Source organism: Colius striatus, chromosome 1 (genome assembly GCF_028858725.1).
Source record: "Colius striatus isolate bColStr4 chromosome 1, bColStr4.1.hap1, whole genome shotgun sequence".
Classification (NCBI taxonomy): Eukaryota; Metazoa; Chordata; class Aves; order Coliiformes; family Coliidae; genus Colius; species Colius striatus.
The window spans coordinates 138,161,793-138,181,335 of NC_084759.1; the positions used below are offsets into that span (position 1 = coordinate 138,161,793).

The following is a 19,543-nucleotide window of genomic DNA, read 5'->3' on the forward strand; positions in this document are numbered from 1 at the left end:
ATTTGTTCCCAAATGAAGCTAGTCCAGATTTAATATGTAATTTAAACTGGAAGCTGCTGATATAATTACTTAACAGACTACCAGTATCAGGGAAAACACACAGTGCTGCATATTATGCAATTTAGCTAAAATCTGGAGGGGAGCAGAAAAATCACAGTAACTTCAGCTAAACTTGTATGTAATATCACTATTAGGAATGGACTGATCCGTAGATAGAATGAGATCTCGTTTCAAACAATTGGCTGTATGCTATGCTCAAATGCTAGGGAGTCTTCCCAGACAAGAATTTTCATCCATTTCAGCAAAAGGCAAAGTTGTTCTTTTTTCCCAAAACAGCATTCTTCACTCAAAAATCCTATCATTAAGCTTTAGAATTCAAGTCAATGCATTCCAAAAGGACTGGTGACTTTGGGCGCAAATATTTGCGTGCACTGCAACTCCTGAAAACTGTGACTTTCAAAGGGCTTGATTCAACACTTCTCCGTAAACATGTACTAGAAGTAAGATAAACCAAGGCACCCACAAACACATTTGATATTTCTGAAAACCTTTGCTGGGGAAAATAAACACTCCAGCTGTGAAGGAAGGAATTCTGTAGCTATTTGATTTTTTTTTTTTTTTTTTTAATGTTCTGAGAAAAACAGGAAGAAATCTCTTATGTTACATTCTGAAAGAAAGCTCACAATCATTCAAAATAGGTGGGACTAATTATTACATTAACGCTTTTCAAGCATTACAATAATAAGATTTTTCTTTCAGACCAAAGCATCAATGCCTCCCAGCACACTGTGCCAGTTCCACGTATCTGCTACTCTAACAAAACTTGAATTCATCTAGACACCCATAAAAAAAGAGCAGAGCTTTACAGACATGACTGTCATTTGAACGAAAACTCCACCGAGTAATCACACAATTGTAGAATACAAACAACTTTCAAACATTATGTTACAACAATTCGAGGTAAAAAAAAATGACTAAAGTCCACTTACCTTTTGACTGCTATGGAAAAAAGTTGCATTAATTCTATCTATTTGTTCACCGATGTTTTGAATTTAAACTGATTTTTTTTTTCCATGGCTGAAGCTATATCATGAGAACATCAGACAGCACTTTTCTCAAACCCAAGAAACGTCAAAGTTTATGTGAACAACACATGACTTCTGCATTTTAAAAAGGTATCTTTAAAAACTTAATTGAAATGTTACAATTTTGAGGCTAATGAGGTTTGTTTGCTTTGTTTTATTAGAAAAAATACTCAGGCAAGGTCTACAATCATCTGTCAATTATAAATGACTTACAAGAAACTCATGAAGCAATAAAATTAAAAAAATACAAATACAAACTATATCTGAAACACTTCTATTTGGCAATTTTATAACAAATTCAAAAAAAAAAAGAAACGAAGATTACGGATTACTTTATAGGTACAGAAAAAGCAGTAGGTGAAGTGCTCAAGCAAAAAAAAAATCCAAAACACTGCATTTTTTTTAAAAAATAAAGTCACATCACTACAGATTTTATGAATAATACCCTTATTAAACAACCATTCCAGAACATCTTATATTAGTGGTGCTTTTAATCTGCACTTCATTTCGTTTGATAAGATTTTTTTTTGTGTGTATATAAGTAACATTTTTTAACCCATTGGAGCTAAGCAAGATTCTCGTGTCAATACCAATGCAGAATGCATCTGTATGGTATAGGGATATGCTCACTTCTGCAACCAAAGGGTTACTTTAAGTTTTATTTATTTAATAAAAATTTAGTGTAAAAACTGCTGGTTATTAGTTTCACTGTAGTAAATTCCTCCCCAATAAGGAGGACTAACTCTGCAGTTTGACTGCATATATCCATACAAATTTTACATATTAGTTCCTTCCAATAGTAAGGAAAAACCTAATTTCATGTTCACTATTAGAAAGGAGCGCCATGAATTAATTATGGGTACTATTCATCCCCCTAAGATTTCTGGGAAGGATGTTCAATGTATTTTTGTTCTTACAACAGATATTAACAGTAGTATATAGTCCCTTAGGTATGTAAAAGAAGATTTTTTTATTGTTAAGGAAGGTGCTTTTTAAAACAATTCTTCTGGCAGCACTAGTGAATTACAATATCCTTCAATATTATTTCTACCATAATATATACATTTTAACTTTCATGCCTCTAGAAAAACATCTACAGTACATTTCATAATATAAAAATATATTACAAATCTGCTGAAATATTTACAAGCAATGTCCTATTATCTATATGCAACATTTTTGTCTCCATACAAAGACTAACAGGTTAGACACATCTCTATTCGTCAGTTAAAAAAATCCATGTCTTCTTGCTTATTAAGCAAGAAAATGATTTTACTTTCCTTTTCAAAGCCAACTTTGGTGCATAAAGGATTGAATTTCTAGATTATTTTTTTGTAAAAAATACCATTTTCTTTACATCTAGAAAAGATTAGGCCAAATAAAAAAAGTATACTTTACAAGTGAACAGGGATCCTAAAGGGTCAAAAAAGTAAAATAAAACACCAATTATACTAACTGCTTAAGTAAAGGTTTTTCAAAAACCGTCCATTGATACAGATCACATAAAAGCAGATCTCATTAACACACTATACTACTCCTGAAAAGGGGATCAGACATACTGCAACACTCTTAACATCTTTAAACCGTACTATATGTATTCATAGTTGACTGGAAAAGACAAGCATTCCATCAACATTTGTTTAAACATTATAATCCAACATATTTTAAGGATCTGCAAAAGGACACGCGATTACAAATGACAAATGATTACTACCCACCATATTCAAAGGGCAATAGGATATTCCCTTGGTAGCTGTTTTACTGTCTGGCAGTGTTATATTTAGTTTACATTGACAAGAAGCCTAATAGCTTGTTAACAGTTGTCCTGGGAATTGTGAGTAAATGGTGACGGTTACTTTTTCTTTCCATCAAATATAAACTACTGTATTCACTAAAGAAAAAAGCAGCTTATAGAAGCATGCATGCAAAGCCTTTTAGTTGTTCCACTAAGTTGCCAGAAGAGTGTTTGCTCAGTCTCCCACTGTACCATTCCATGAAAATGTGGATATACAGTAATATATTAATATATTCCACGGAAGCATCAACTTCATTCACAGAATGTTTACACTAAGCATAAATATTTATCTAAGAAAAAAAAAAAGGATGGGATTTGACTAATGTGCAACTTTATTTCTAAATCCATTGTCAGTGACTAAGACTGCAGGCATTTCCACTTGCTTGGTTTTTACCTCTTCAACCTCTTCTGGGGCATTGTTCTGTAAAAGAAGATAGTACAGTTTTACATAAAGACACCGAGATGTAAATTGGAGTCAGCTAGAGCAAACTATGAAATCATGACTATATAAAATCTGCTTTCATTGCATTTGATTAAAACTGAAAGACACTTTATATAAACCCACATTAGCGTATACTTCAAATAATTATTTGAAACTTTCTACTGGAGCCACCATTTTACCATGACATTAACAGCTGTCACTGCACTCCCTTAATCACTTATTTCCCTTGCAAAGTTTTAGAACTTTTGTTATCTTTGGTTTCCCACAGCTGGTCTCAAGGCTCTTTTTAATCACACAACAATCTACACTGCTACTGATCTAAATTTTATTTGGGGGAAGTAGAAAGGGTTGCTCTTTTTTCTCCAAGGACTTAATCCTAAAGATCACCACATTTTTATTTTAAAACACTACTTTTTCCTTTTCAAATCAATCTATTCTATCAAGTTCTGCAAAAGTATTCAATATAAAGATGATTAACACCTAAATTAGATTATAAAACAGTCACTGCATTAAGCCATTTTAAAACACACAACCCAGTTTCCTCATAACATTTTAATGGTTTACTGTTAAAATCAGAAATTCATATAAAGTAAGTATTTTAAATACTTACATTGACACAAAGCAGATACAGTAAAATGATTTATTTTTATATTGTAAACCAAGTTTTCATTAATTTGATTAGTGAAATACACTAAATATTAAAGGTGAACTGAAAAGCTTATCACATATCAAGACCTCAAATTAGTGTTCTAGTTACTCCTTTAGACATTAGGTCACCGGATATTAAGGAAGAAACACAGGAACACTGAACTTCTGTTACGACAGAAAACCTTTTTTTTCCTTCAACCATTTCAATGAATTTTTAAAATAAGCCCATAAATATGTATCTTTGTGCATTCAAAAGCTTAAAGGGTGACTTAAGCATTTCAGATTACCTTTAAAAACTGTACACACAGAGAACTGTGGGTACTGACAATTACATGAGCACACTAATAAAGGGAGGGGAGGGGGAAAAAATCAGGAAAATATTAGAAACAAGATGGATTAGAAGCCAATCTGAAGTCCTAAAAACACAAATGTGAATGCAGCTTAAAGACACGTAACATGTACTGTCCCCTTCTGTCCCCCTCTAAAGAATCTTGTTTTAAAAAAATAATAGTACTTGTATACAAGTACAGGTTTCAAGGTAATACTATTTGTATTACAGTTGAATATCAAATATGTAAAGATAAATTTGGACTTTAAAAAAATTGGTATACAAACCAGTATGTGATCTTAACAGAAGTGATCTTTCAGGATTCCACTGTATGTACCTCCTTTACTAGAATTTCTGTACACCAAGCACAAAAAAGTAAAATACACTTGGTAAATACACACATTCCCCATTTCTCAGTAACTAGAGTTCAGTTCAAGAAGTTAAGTAATTCTGAAACAACTTAAGACCTCAGAACTTAACTCCTGGACGCTGACACGCTCAAGGCTCCCTGGTCTGGTGTACAACGCATTAGCAATCCTGATCTTCCAACGTCAAAAAGTTAAGTGAGGCTTAAGACTATATTTAAGTAAAGGAAATTTTAAAATTAGCACATTACCTGTATATGTTTGGGTCCAGAAGCAAGGCAGTATCTTTTGGTAGTTTTGATAAATGAACTACTTTAGTTTTTAACTGATGTCGCTCACTTTCATTTACCCACACATCAGGCAGGCTATGAATAAATAAATAAAATAAAAATATTCAAAAAAGATCAACTGTTTTTCTTACCATATAATTATGTGGTAAACTATTACATAGGAACTTTTTAAAATAATCTTCACATTTCACTGGTTAAAAAGCATCTTCACTGAAGTGTGGAAAAAGACAGACAATCTTTTACGCATTATACTTCAGTTTTTCAAGATCTCAGTGTTTAAAAGATACTAAACCATTTAAATTACTCCAGAAGAATACTGAATCAAACATACAACAATAATGGCACTATGTTCTCAGTTTTAACAATTTTATGTCAAAATGGGTAGCAGAAAAAGAAACCCAGATCTTTGAAAATAAGTAAAGGCCAGAATACGCTGCAGGCACTGAGCTTCTAGTTATACCCATTTGCTTGCTCCAAGTTCAAAGCTTTCAGTTTCAAAATACTCCAACTTTGCTGAAATTTATCTTTTGATTATCTTCTAAGGAAATTCTGGCAATCACAACAAAATATTTTGGCTGTGTAATAATTCTCATCATTAGATGGAATAAAACCTGGTCTTTATACATTAAAGGGAATTGTTGCTTCCGAGTCCCTTGCAATGAAACTTGGGGAAGAGGGCTGGAGATAACATCCGCAACTGATCTGTGCTTTGTACTTTAATTGCTTGAAACCAAACACGTCTACTTCAGAGTGGCTTATTGCACTATTGCATCAGGGTTTTAAGGCCCTGCTGAGGTTGTCGGCTAACGCATTAAGAGAGGCACTGGGCTTGCAGAGGTCATTGGTGTCTTACTGAAATCTCACTTTCCTGTCTCCTACCAAAAGGTGGCATTTGACCAAGGCTGTGCAGAACAAAAAAGTGATCAATTTCTTTTTTATAACCAGTAATAGAAGCAGAAAGAAAAACAAACCAAATCTCCAAAAGGGAAAATAACAAGAAACAAACTCAATACCAAACAATTCTATGAGATTATTTTCAGCCCACAGTCTTTTTTTTTTTAAAATTACACGACCTAGGAGCAAAAAAAAACCCCAAAACTTCCCCAATCAGAAATTAAGAGCTTGTAACTAAGAATTCCAATATTTCTAAGCAAGTTTCAAATTGAGAAGCGCAACATTAAAGACTATCTAAACCAAACACAGGCGGACAGGGACCACCCAGGAAGCAATCCATAGATCTACTATGGCTTAGTAAGGATCATGAACGGAGAAAAAAAAAAGTCATAAAACTTTTTTTTAAATAAAGAAAAAAAAAAAATCAGGATTTTTTGACAAGCAATATTTGTAAATCATTTTTAGTAGAAGCTATATGCTGAAGATGCAAAACGATGAACAGAAAATAAGCAAACTTTTCACATGCAAGAACTATTTGAAACATACAAAAAGACAACTCAGTTAACTAAGAACTATTATAACAAAGAAGAAATTCCTGCTCTAAAAAAATAGAACTTAAAAGTTATTTCCCTCTTGTATAGGAAATTGTTAAAGACTAGTATCTACTTTTCCTGAAAAAAAAAAAAAAAAACCCCACAAACAAGCCAACCAACCAAAACTTAACATACAGGTAACCTTCATCGATTTAACATTTTCTCAAGATGACTCAAGGGTAGAAAAAGTTAACTTATTATTACTAGTCTTCCATGAAACACTGATGAATAGCTCAGCACAATGGGAAGAAATCATCATGACTGCATTCAAATTTTCTGAAGGGTGAGTACATAGCGGGCACATATAGCATAGCGTTATGGCTGCTACCTCATGAGCGTAATATACGCTGTGCAAGACATGACGGATGACATGAACCATGCTACCTCACATCTGCTATTCTTAATTGTAATAATCAAGATTAAATTGAATTTACCAAGTACTCAATTAAAAACTACATCATTCAGTGCAGAAAATATATCCTCTATTTAACCCAATAAAGATGCAAGAAGTACCAACATAAAACACATTCTTCCTATGACCTGACCAAACAAATCTACATTCTATTGGGGAATGCATTAACATAACTGAATAACTTGTCTTCTCTAACGCACAGACTGTAACATTGGATTAATCTATATCAGTAAGAAAAAAAATCATTTGACTGTGTATTAGGAAAAAAAGTACTCTGTTTTTTCTTCTTATTTCCTTTTCATGTTTCTACAGTTTTATACGATTTTTAATTACATTTCCATATAAAATGCATTATAACTGTCATAATCAGTAATACTGTAGTGAGAATAATTTCAGAATGCTGTTACGTATAGTATTACCAGTTGTCCTAAAAGGAAGCAAAGTAGTACACTTTTTACTAGACTATTTTATTCTCTTCCAAACTGAACTGAAACTTGCAGTCTACAAGTGCTGCAATGAGCAGCAAAAGCTACAGACGCTTTAAAATTTCACCAAAATGCCAAACATTGCTGCAGATCATGTAACAACCCCAGCCCTCTGCAAATTAAATTTATAATAGATTCACATTGTTAGATTTACATTACTGGACGTGATTAATTTGGAACATTACAAAAGTGAGTTACTTCCACCCACTTCCTCAAAGCAGAGGTAAATTTCTGTTATGCTAAGGCTTTGCATCACCATCCCACTCATATCACTTAAAAGCAGAACTGAATTGAAGAGATCTTCTTGTTGGAAAAGTTAATTGCATTAACTATGATATTCTTACCTAATGATTTCTACCAGTTTATAAAAATATCTGAAAATTCCTTTTAAGAAAGAGTCTCTAAGCCTGCACATCCTACCTAATTGCGCAGGCGTTCATCTTAGTGGGAACTGCATGTCCCAGCAACTTCCTTCTTGAAGTGAACTAAACGTCCCAGTAACTTTATCTGTATGAAGGTGTATGGACCCAAGAAATAAGTTCTATTATAATTATTCTTACCTTTAAAAGGAAAAAGTAGTTAATTGTCTTAAAACTATGGAAGACATAATTCATACAGGTACTGCCTCTCCTAAAACCACACAGCTTACTGCTCTCCTACAGCACAGTGGAAATCAAATACTGATTCTACTTTTTCACATTAGTAAGATGAAAATATTTACATATAAATTCTTCTTTGTGCCAGAAGAAAGAGATGAGATTTCAGATACCTCAAATAAGTAGATAGCTTATTTCAAAAGCACACTTACTACTTAATATGCCCCAAACCTACTCAAGGGCAGTACCTTCAACCTGTTATTACACACAAGCATACTCATTTGGAATAAGACAGAAGTTTAAAGGAAAGGGGGGGAAAAAAAAAAAAAAGCACTGAAACATGCTGGAAGGGTATTCCAAGCTTCAGTGAGAAGCTCCAAAGAAGCAACAATAAGAGATGGATACCTTAAATGACCAACTGCGGTTATGATACTGCTAAATTTTGGTACCTAGGCAAATACTGTAGTTCTTGTAGTTCTACTATTACACCAATGATTGTAAATTTTTCAGTACCTGAAAGTATTTCAGGATCATGATGAATCAGTGAGTAAAACCAAGTTGTCTTAGTGATAAACTCCCTTATGTATATGGCTGGCAAAACCGAACTGAGCTGCCCATTCAATAATTAGAGAACATTGTTAATAATATCCATAGTGACAAAATGTGTCAACAATACAGTTTCAAATTCACCTGGACTGGTATCAAAATCTAAAGACTGGAAATCTGAAGTAAAAAACAACTAAAGCATTGCTTATTATTTTTTAAATTTACTTCTAGATTACTTTTTTTAAAACACAATTTAAAAACATTAAATATTCAAAGGCATAACATAATTTAGCTACAGACAGTTCATTTGCCCCACTGTAAATCCTTCCCCATTTAAACCCTGTATCATGACTAGCAATATACTCACATGTCTTCTGGTGTCCAGTGAAGCAAGAGTTTTATTTTTCCAGAATCTTCTTTTCTTTTAGCTATTACCTGACAATAATTACATAAATCGTAATTAAAACCAAATCTGTAGATCTTTTGCTCAAAAATTGTTGTTCTTCATGTTCAATTGTACATCCATAAAAGGCAAATTTTTTTTTATTCTTTTAAAGCGATATTAATTCTATATATAGAGTAGTGATATGTATATTCTACCAAGTCATTCTTGGTAAGGTTTACTATTTTCCTTTGTCTACTCCAAAAGTTTTCAAGAACATACTCTTCTACAAATATGCTTGTGTTGCTCCACAAGATGTCTACAGTAGATGTGAGAACCTGATGCAGTTCATAGTTTAATTGTGGAACAGCATAAGAATAAAATCTTGTCTCACAAATGCACTGAAATGTGGACACGCTGTACATCTAACTTCCCAGCTAACTTTTACCCGTTCCCTTTCAATATCTAAACCAAGCACTGAAAGAGGCAACAGCAAAGGCTCATTGAAGGCATTCATGGAATTACAGAGATCATTTAATGCATATGTAATGGGGACCCTTAATGTTGTAGAGGATACACTTGCTACTATTGTTATAGGAATGACAAATCAAATTACATGTCAAAGACCTGTTGACAAATGGTAAGAGTTTATGTAGAACATATGTACTCTGCTGGTAAATATCCAAAACAAAAAGTGAGAGCTCCTTTCTCACAGAGAACAAAATTAGGTACAGGACCCTGAAGCCAGACTCCCTCCCTTTAGGCAAGACGAAGTCAGAAATACACAGAAAAGTTTACAGGTGACATTTTAAAATTTTAGCATTTGGACACAGTAAACTAGCTATACCCGAGTTAAAAGTTACTCTCCACAAACTGCTTTTTATCCTTTCTAAAATAAGAAAACCATAAAAAATATACAAATCACAGACGTCTATTACATCTAAGTACTAGTTAAACCTGGGGTTGCCTTCCCCATGATAGTAATCATATTGATCATATGAACAATAGCATTGCTTCTGTGGGAATTACAGTATTTTATTATATTTACACTGTGACTCCAGAACCTCATAGATCATCACCTCCATTCTCCAAGAGGGGAAAAAAGGTACAAACAAACTCTGACATCAGCAATTTCTCATTTTCAGGAATATGCAGTACAAAATTTGGGAATCTACTCTTTTACCATTACCACATGGGAAAAAAAAAGAGATGTTTGTAAAAATTCAAGAAATGAAACACTGATGTATAAGAAGAGATTCAGGGTACAAAATTCAGAGCAAGTCTTATACTGCCTGAATGATACAGTTGCAAGTACCATCTGAGCCCTAGTAACATCTTCAAGCAAACAGTCATGAACTAAGGACTTGAACAAGATTTCGCACATACAAAAGTTCAACAGGATTGAAAAGTAATTTTTAGTAATAAAAAATCCAAATTTTTTGTAACAAGAGAGCTAATCATATATAATACATGAAAGTTATGAAAGCTATATCTAGGATTCTGTCACACAGAGATATCCTTGTATCCAAGGTGAATTTTGCAGACTTTCTCCTCATGTCATCAGCTAATCTTGTCTCCACTAAATAACCAACTCAGAATCTGATTAAATTCCTTTGGTTTTGACAGAGATGAAAGATCCTCTCTCTGTATATGGAACAAGCTTAGCTTTGTTTAATATTAAGTAGCTTTCTCTTAGGATACAACAGAAATTTGGTATCTGTAGCTGCCATTGCTTTCTCCCACATATATTTTGAAACAGACAAATTTGAAGACATTTTCATAAGAAGGCACAAAATGTATCCACTTTTAGCACAAGTAGTGCAGTAAAAAAAATTTAACATATCCTAGGAAGACTAGAGTCACAAACATGGCTCTGATGCAGATAAATGCAGAACCGCAAAAACTTTGAAAAAAGTCAATAGAGAAACTGATTTACTATTTTGACACTAATAATCAGGGCTTTACAGTCAAGTTTGCAAAAGTTAAAAGTAAAATGGAAGGAATACAGCATGTCTGCAATAACAATGTACTGAAGACTTTAAATTGTTTTGTAAAGAATGGGAGTCCATTTAAGTTTTTCATTTTAAATTACAATTCTGTCAGTAGATGCACGTTCAGTACAGCTTTATTTGAAAAAGTTCTTAAACTATATTCTCTAAATTTCATGCGCTGCCCCAGAAACAAAACAAATTTAATTCTTCTCTGTGAAGAAAACGTGCATCAAAGTTGTCTCAAATCATAGATGAAGTTCTGCTGACCTCTTCTGGAAGAAGAAAACAATTTCACCCCATAAATTGGTGTGCATCTTACTTTATTAATGTCTTGTGTTTTAAGATTCCAAAACACATGTAACTAGTATCAGTACATGTGAACTATCTAAAGAAGATAAAGTTGGTGAAGAACAGTTTAGTATTCAAATATTTTAGAGAATTAATTCTAGTAATTTCAAAGGAGTGTAGCAGGAGAGGTAGGAGACCGGATAATATACGAGTCGCATTTTTAAGCAGTGTTATCTGCTCTTTAGGTTGCACGGAAATGCTTGACTTTTTCTAACTGATAATTCAGAGAATCAAATCACCAAGAATTTGCAATTAAAAAAAAAAAGCAGGAAAAAAAAAATCAGAATGAAGTCAAAGGTGAACTCTGGATAGTAAAAATGTTTCTTCAACAAGCCTTTACTGACAACCACATTCTAAAGCCCTCCGTGTCTATAAAGAAAAGGACAAGGTTAAAAGAAAATATACATATATATATATATATATATATATATATATATATATATATAGAACTGCCCTTTCATAGGAGATGAAAGGTATCTACAATGATTGCTTAGAAATTCTTTGCATTAGTGCCTAAGATAATATCCCACATTTAAAAAAACAATTACACCATTTATGTCAGTTTTAAGACAGCAACACAATTTTGTCTTCCTATTTTTTCACCCTTCGAATGAATACCTCCAATAATTTCCTTCTTAAAGTGAAGGTGCACCACACAAACCATGTGTAATTTAGCCAGTCACCATTCAAATTCAATATCCTAATGCTTGTAAGTTATGGAAAATGTGTTTGCATCTGAGGTGATCTTTATCCTAGTATAACAACGTACATTCACAAGGCAGCTTCCACTCTACCTTTTCTTCTTAAAGCAGATTTCAGCCTAAGTCTCATCAATACAGTTGATGTGTGGCACAAGTCCACAGAACTGTAGCAGCACACTAAAATGGGGTAGCAAAAAGTGCAGCATACAGCTGAAATCTTTGAAACTGTTCTCCCACTAGTACGATCTCTCTCACAACTGACGTCTAAGCAATTTCAGATCTAATGAACTCCCTGCCATCATGAGTGATGCATGCACAGGTAAACTAAAAGGATTTTCACCACTTCCTCCAAGTTAACTTGAAGCAGTTTCAGAGCACATTCCTCCCTCTAATTCCTCCTTCTTACAAATTATTCCCATAGCCAGAGATGAACTGCCACAACCAAGTGGCCTATCTGGATAACTTTCAGATTAAAGCAAGCTGATAATTAAAAGATAATTGGCTTTTCTCACAGCATTGTAAAATCCATGTTGACCAGGAAAACCAGAATGAGATTTAAATACAGCTAAGACACCTGCAATCACCACCTGCAGCTGGTGCTACATGCACATGAAGTTCAAGAGTAATCATTTGAGAAATCTGAGGCTAGTGCTAGAAATCTATAACAGTCATCAGTCTTGTAGAAAAGGACACCATAAGTTTCATTCACCTAAAATCACTTTTTATTTATGGAAAGAGACTAACAGTTCAATAGTTTGAATCATGCTAAGGTTAAAATATTGCTGAAGCCACAGTAGCTGGCATTCCCTCCTTGGGCTACAGTTTACCTTGCACTAGTCTGTGAATTTACAAAGCACTCCCTCCTCATTTTGTCCCATCTCTTAATCCTTTTCTTCAGCTATGTTTCTACCTTTTGTGGGCCCATAACTCCCAATTTGGTTAAGAATATCTAATGTTATATAGCTTTTTGAATTTCTGATCCCTATAACCCAATTCAGTACTCTCTTCCCCATTTTGAACTTTTCAAAATTAATAGTGATGTGTATCTACATCAATATTAATTTAGAAATTACGTGTATCTAAATCAGTATAGAAACAGGACTAAAAGACAGTTCCCCAACTCACACTTGCTGCCTCCTAGCAATTCACTGACATTTTGGTGGTAAGTTTATTAAAAGAAAAAAGCAAAAAAAGGGGGACAACAATACATTTATTCAGGATTATTTCTGTTAAACTGAAAAAAGTCATTAAAAACAAATTTCAGAACAACATCTCTAAATATTCAGTTATGCAATTACTCTCAGAATATTCCTTGCAATAAATGAGCACTATCACTCATGACTATGGACAGACCATCTGAATTGCATTCACAATTTTTTCTGCAACACATACTTGCTGTTAGGTATTTCCCCAAGTGTGTCAGGCAGGAAACACTGAAAGCTATTCAACTTGCTCATATTACTTTTGAACATTATTAATTTCTGTTAGCTAATTTACTGATAGAAATGGACAAATCAATATAAAACGTCACAGAATTGTTTTGGTTGGAAAACATCATTAAGAATGTTGAGACCAACCATTGCTGCAACTCTGCCAAACCCATCACTAAACCATGTCCCTCGGGACCTCATCTATACATCTTATAAATATCTTCTGGGACAGTGACTCCACCACCTCCCTGGGTATCCCGTTCCAATGTTCAACAACCTTCTCAGTGAATAATTTTTTCCCCAATATCCAATCTAAACCTCCCCTGGTGCAACTTGTGGCCATTTCCTCTTATCCTACCATTCATTACTTCGGAGAAGAAACTCACCATCACCTTGTTACAATCTCCTATCAAGTAGTGATAGAGACTAGTAAGGTCTCCCCTCATCCTCCTCTTCTCCAGGCTAAAAAACTCCAGTTCCCTCAGCAGCTCCTCGTAAGACTTGCGCTCCAGACCCTTCGAGTCCACTCCAGAATCTCATTGTCTTTCATATTGTGAGAGGCCCAAAATTGAACACAGTACTCGAGACGCAGCCTCACCAGTGCCAAATACCCCCTTATCACTTATTTCTGATTAAATGCTTACAGCAGTAGGAAGAAAACAGAAATCTTTCTGAAGTATTCCATTTTTCAGACACATAGGTAAACAACCAATGCATAGTACGTATACTTACAGTACTATGAAATACAACACTGTGGCCTTTTCCTAAACTTTCTATATGTGCTGAGAGGTTAAAGCAGATGGCTCGATGTCTTATAGCATCCAGTGTCTGCGCATCAAAGAAGTCATGAGGTCTTGCTAGAAAAAAAGGAAGAGACATCCTTAGTGTACAACACATTGAAAGTATTCAAACACATTCAAGCACGTAAATAAGTCTGAAGTGTCATTACTAAATTATTTATCATTATGGCAGTAGCACTAACTTATCAAAGAGTTGTAAACATTAATTTAACTGAGAGGAAGAAATTACGTCAAGAGGGGCACTACTCATTTAAGTTCGGTCACAACATACTCCCTGTAGACAGAACAGCTATTTTAACAAAATGAATTACATTCACTCAGGTTTTTTAAGTTCAAATGAATTTTATTAACTCTTCTTCAAAATTAAGGATTCATTAATTCTGCTGAGTACCTCTGGGAAAAGCCATTGCTATTAACTCTTTAATAAAAAGGTTCCAGTACAAAGAATCTAAATCCACAATTCTTTAATAAATCTGAGTTCTAATTTGATGCCAAAACAGCCTACCTATGATGTTTATGGGAACCTAACTGGCCAAGTCACCCTTACAGCAGAGTCAATAGTTCCAGTACTACTGTTGTGACTTTTAAAAAAATAGTATTGAAGTACTTCAAAATATGATAGCACATATAATCAACATCTTAAAAGCAGAATTATATCTATATATTATTTCTTAACTTTATTAAAAATAATCAGCTAAAAATACCCCAGTCATTTCTAATGAATACTCGGATGCTGTAAAGAGATCAGCAACAGCAATGAAAACTAGAGCTTGGTACTGCAAGGATTAGTAAGAACTCCGGTGAACAAAAAATACTAGCTTATCAAGACATTTCTGATCCCCAAGGAGTAATACTGTGAAAATCTCCCCTCTACTAGACATGTTTCTTTCTCTATACAAGTCATCATTTCATGTTCCTTTATCATTAGTAAATAGCTTAGTTTCTAGCTAAGAAGCACCAATTGCACCTCATACTATACTTAAATTTATAATGACTAAAGTGCAATTGACATTCATCTGATACTTTACAAGTATTCTAAAACCAGCAGGCACTAACAAAGTCTTTTTACATTAGCAAAAGGAATTAACAGTTAAGTGTTTCTTGAATAGCAAAACCTATTGATTTTCATTTGGACTGCAAAGAAGGGCTATCAATTCTACATTAAAAGCACTTAAACAAATAATTGCTACTATTTATGTACTGTAAAATAGTATATTTTTTTTTAAATATACCATATACAGTAGTTAAATTACGTGAGCAAATACTCACATTTTTTTAAGCCTTGAGAGTACCTTTTCTCTATATCATAGAATGGTAGGGGTAGGAAGGGACCTTTAGAGATCATCTAATCCAACCCCCCTGCAGAAGCAGGTCCACCTAGATCAGGCCTCATAGGAACATGTCCAGGAGGGTCTTGAAGACCTCCAAGGAAGGAGACTCCACACTCTCCCTGGACAGTTTGTTCTACTGCTCCCTCTCCCTCACAGTAAAATAATTTTTTTCTTATATTTAAGTGAAACATTTTGTGTTCCAGCTTCATCCCATTACCCCTTGTCCTGTTGCTAAATATCATAGAAAAAAGGGATGTCCCAACCTCCTGACATCCATCATTTAGATATTTGTAAATATTAAAATACTCTCTCAATCTCCTCTTCTCCAGACTAAACAGCTTCAGTTCCTGCAGCCTTTCCTCATATGAAAGATGTTCCAGTCCCCGATCATCTTGGTGGCCCTGCGCTGGACTCTCTCCAGCACTTCCCTGTCCCTCTTGAGCTGAGGAGCCCAGAACTGGACACAGGACTCCAGATGAGGCCTCACCAGGGCAGAGTAGAGAGGGAGAAGAACCTCCCTCAACCTGCTGGCCACGCTCTTCTTGATGCATCCCAGGATGCCATCGGCCTTCTTGGCCATGAGGGCACATTGCTGGCCCATGTTTAGTTTATTATCAATCATGACTCCCGTGTCTCTCTCTGCAGAGCTGCTCTCCAGCAGGTCAATCCCCACCCTGTACTGGTGCATGGGGTTGCTCCTTCCCAGATGCAGGACTCTGCACTTGTCCTTGTTGAACCTCATGAGCTTCCTCTTTGCCCAACTCTCAAGCCGGTCGAGATCCCGCTGAATGCCAGCACAGCCTTCTGGGGAATCAGACAGTCCTCCCTGTTTGGTGTCATCAGCGAACTTGCTGAGAGTACACTCTGTCCCCTCATCCAGGTCGTTGATGAAGATGTTGAACAAGACTGGCCCCAGAACTGATCCCTGTGGAACTTCACTGGCCTTCTGGGCTCTGTCATTCAGCCAGTTCTCAATCCACCTCACTGTCCACTCATTCAAGCCACACTGCCTGAGCTTTGTGTGATGAGAGATGATGATGAGAGATGAGAGACAATGAGATAGTGTCAAAAGCCTTGCTGAAGTCAAGGTAGATGACATCCGCTGCTCTCCCCTCATTTAGCCAGCCATTTATGCACTCATAGAAGGTTTAATCAAATAGGATTTCCCCTTGGTGAAGCCATGTTGATTCCCCCGATAACCACCTTTTCCTTCAGATGTTTAGTGATGACATTTAGGATGAGTTGTTCCATCACCTTTCCAGGGACGGAGGGGAGGCTGACTGGCCTGTAGTTTCCCAGACTTACTCTTGTATTTACTCTTACTCTTGTTGTTCTTACTCTTTTTGAAGATTGGAGTGACATTGGCCTTTCTCCAGTCCTCAGGCACCTCGCCTGTCCCCCATGATTGTTTGAAAACAATGGAGCTGGTATTTCATTATCAGCTTGTGATGAGTTTGTGTGGAGCTGTTTGAGCTCTGTATCGAGATGAGGGGGTTGCAGCGCTGGTCCCTGTAAAAAGTTTCCAAAAGTTCCTCCAGCTCCAGGTGGACCCACTCAGAGTCCAGACAGGCCAATCTGCCACCTCTGCCATCACTATTTAAGAATAGCACGTAGTGCATAGGAGGAGTGCATAGGTCACTGAGGAGCCAGGCTGCCTTTAGGAGAGATAAGCAGCAGAAGCCATGAAAAAAGGACTGAACTCTCACTCCTTGCCTCCCTGAGCTGTTTGGGGTGGGGGATGGAGGTAAAAACACCAGGTTCAAGTACCTGAGCCTGGAAAGAGGGGAAGGGTAGGGGTAAGGGATTTTAAAAGGGCTGGTTGTACTTTTCATCATTCACCCTACTGTCATGGTTTAGTAAGGAGCAGGTTTTGTTTGGTAACAGGAGGAAGGGGTTGCAGTGAAGACCCAGTAAAACGTTTTTGGACTCTCCCCTGGCTCCTGGGTTCAGACCCACCTCCGATCCAGCTGGGCCAATCTGGTGCTTCTGCCATCACTATTTAGGGATGGGAATCTGAAGTGCTGGTAGGAAGTGTAAGAGGTGACCATGGAGGTGACCACATGGACTCCACAGTCAGAGAAGGAGGAAGGAAGAAGGAGCACCATACCAGAGATCCCTCTGCAAGCCGTGGTGAGAATGCAGGCTGTACCCCTGCAATTCATGCAGGGCCATGGCAGGACTGAGAGCCACCAGCAGCTCTGTGTGAATGCATCCGAACAGGCGAGGGACTGTGTGGGAAGGCAGCCATGGCACAGGCTGTGCCATAGAGCCTGCGCACCGCAGAGCAGACCCACATGAGAGGCAGAGAGGAGCTGCAGCCTTTGGAATAAACAGGCTGCCATGTGTGTGAGGTACCCCACGGACTTGCAGGGAGGATGAGTGCGGAGCCCACCTGCTCTGAGGAGAGACAAACAGCAGAAGCTATCAGAAATTGACTGACTGAAACCCCCACTCCCTGCCCCCCTGGGCCATTCAGTGGGGAAGGAGGTAAAAACACCAGGATCAGGACTCTGAGGCTGGGAAGAGGGCAAGGGTGGGAAGAAGGTGTTCTTAAAGGGCTGGTCGGACTCTTCATCATTGTATCACTCTGTGTTGTTTTATTTTGGTTATGTTTTGTGGTTTTATGGTTATGTTTTAGTTGGTATTGCATGAAATTATTTTCTGTTTTCTTCCCCCAGCCGAGTAGCCTGGTCTGTTTTGTCCTGGACCTTAAGTGGCAACTAAGCTCTCCCTGCCCTTTGGCAATCCTCAAGTCTTTGGTACTTGAGGCTAAGTGTGGTCTTTTGTTCCCTGATGGGCCTAAACCAGGACACCTACTCCGTACTGTTTCCGGTTGGGTATTTTTGTTATTTAATATATGTATATGTTGCTAGTTAATCTGTCTAGAGGCAGATGGTTTTTTTTTCCTTCCCCAAGTTGAGCAGTCCTGTCTGCTTTGCCTGGGACCATAAGCGGTGAGTGAGCCCTCCCTGTCCTTAAGGCATTCCAAAGACCCTTGATACTTATGGCTGATTGTAGACCTTTGTTCCTGGATGGGCCTAAACCATGACATAACTATATATCTATCATCCTGTACTCAGCAAAAACAGTGATTCTGTTGATTTCATTTAAAACAACTGCTGTATTCCTTTCTACCAAGATTATTTCTCTATTATTTCAAAACAAACTACAAGTCCCTCTAGTATTTGCTACACTCCTGAGACTAATTGTTTTTAAGCATTCATCTGTACATTATGTCCTGTCCTTACTCCATCTCAGCTGGATACTGCCAATTAGGCAATCATCTCACTGAAATGTTTTCTCATTGTGAGTGGTAACAGACTCACAGCTCATGCTGCAGGTGGTCAGTGATGCAAGCATATAAATATTTTAGAAATAAACATGAAGAAGGAAGGAAGGGAGGGTGGAAAGGAAAAGACAACCCCAAACTTATGCTTTTGGTTTTATACACCAAATGTCTTCAGTATCTACCATTGGGTAATATTCAACAGATGCAGAAGTAAGGGTGTAATTTGTCAAAAGCACATGAGTAGTTTTGTTTATTCCTTATTGAGTGTGAATGTTGTGTCTTCTATGTATCTTAAAATCTATCCCCTCAAAACTATTTTCAGAGTAAGGTGTGTTTCATCTTGCTTAATACAAGTTGCAAGTACACATACGTTACTCAAGTCAAATAAATTAAAATATTCATACCAGTAGCCTATCAAATGAAATTCCAAGTCTTATGTAACTAACATAGTCTTACTGTAAATTCCTTGTAAAGACAAAATACAGAAATTTGCACACTTCATTCTTTAACTAAAACTAAGCTAAGAAACAGAAAGAGAAGCAAAATTTTATCAGCCCTTTATCAAGTTCACCTCATCAACAGTAATCCACACAGTTTTAACGAAAAGCTACCAAAACTTCATCTTTTCAGAAAATGTCGTCTACTTTGGATACATTTCTGGGTCACATATCCTCTGAAGAAATATCGCAGTAGTCAGTTCCTAGCTCAGAGATGATTTTTGCCTTAAGGCAGAACTCTGCAGCCAGAATTGCATTTGTCTCAAGAGGCTGTCATTTTTCCTCCTACATAACT

The 19,543-nt window shown here is 36.3% G+C and overlaps 1 protein-coding gene across 2 annotated transcripts in view; it reads right to left on the reverse strand.

The window, feature by feature from the left end:
* Nucleotides 1-1,068: 1,068 nt before the first annotated feature.
* Nucleotides 1,069-19,543, reverse strand: part of AEBP2 (AE binding protein 2) — a 50,606-nt gene continuing 32,131 nt past the window's right edge. Inside the window, exons 5-9 of one of the 2 annotated variants that reach the window (XM_062009391.1) lie at nucleotides 14,064-14,188; nucleotides 8,847-8,914; nucleotides 4,915-5,028; nucleotides 4,586-4,652; nucleotides 1,069-3,301 (exon numbers count right to left, since the gene is read on the reverse strand). In XM_062009391.1, coding sequence (XP_061865375.1) covers nucleotides 4,598-4,652; nucleotides 4,915-5,028; nucleotides 8,847-8,914; nucleotides 14,064-14,188 — 362 coding nt within the window. In that variant the 3' untranslated portion in view covers nucleotides 1,069-3,301; nucleotides 4,586-4,597. The remainder of the gene's footprint in view (nucleotides 3,302-4,585; nucleotides 4,653-4,914; nucleotides 5,029-8,846; nucleotides 8,915-14,063; nucleotides 14,189-19,543) is intronic. The other variant, XM_062009401.1, reaches the window with a different exon arrangement.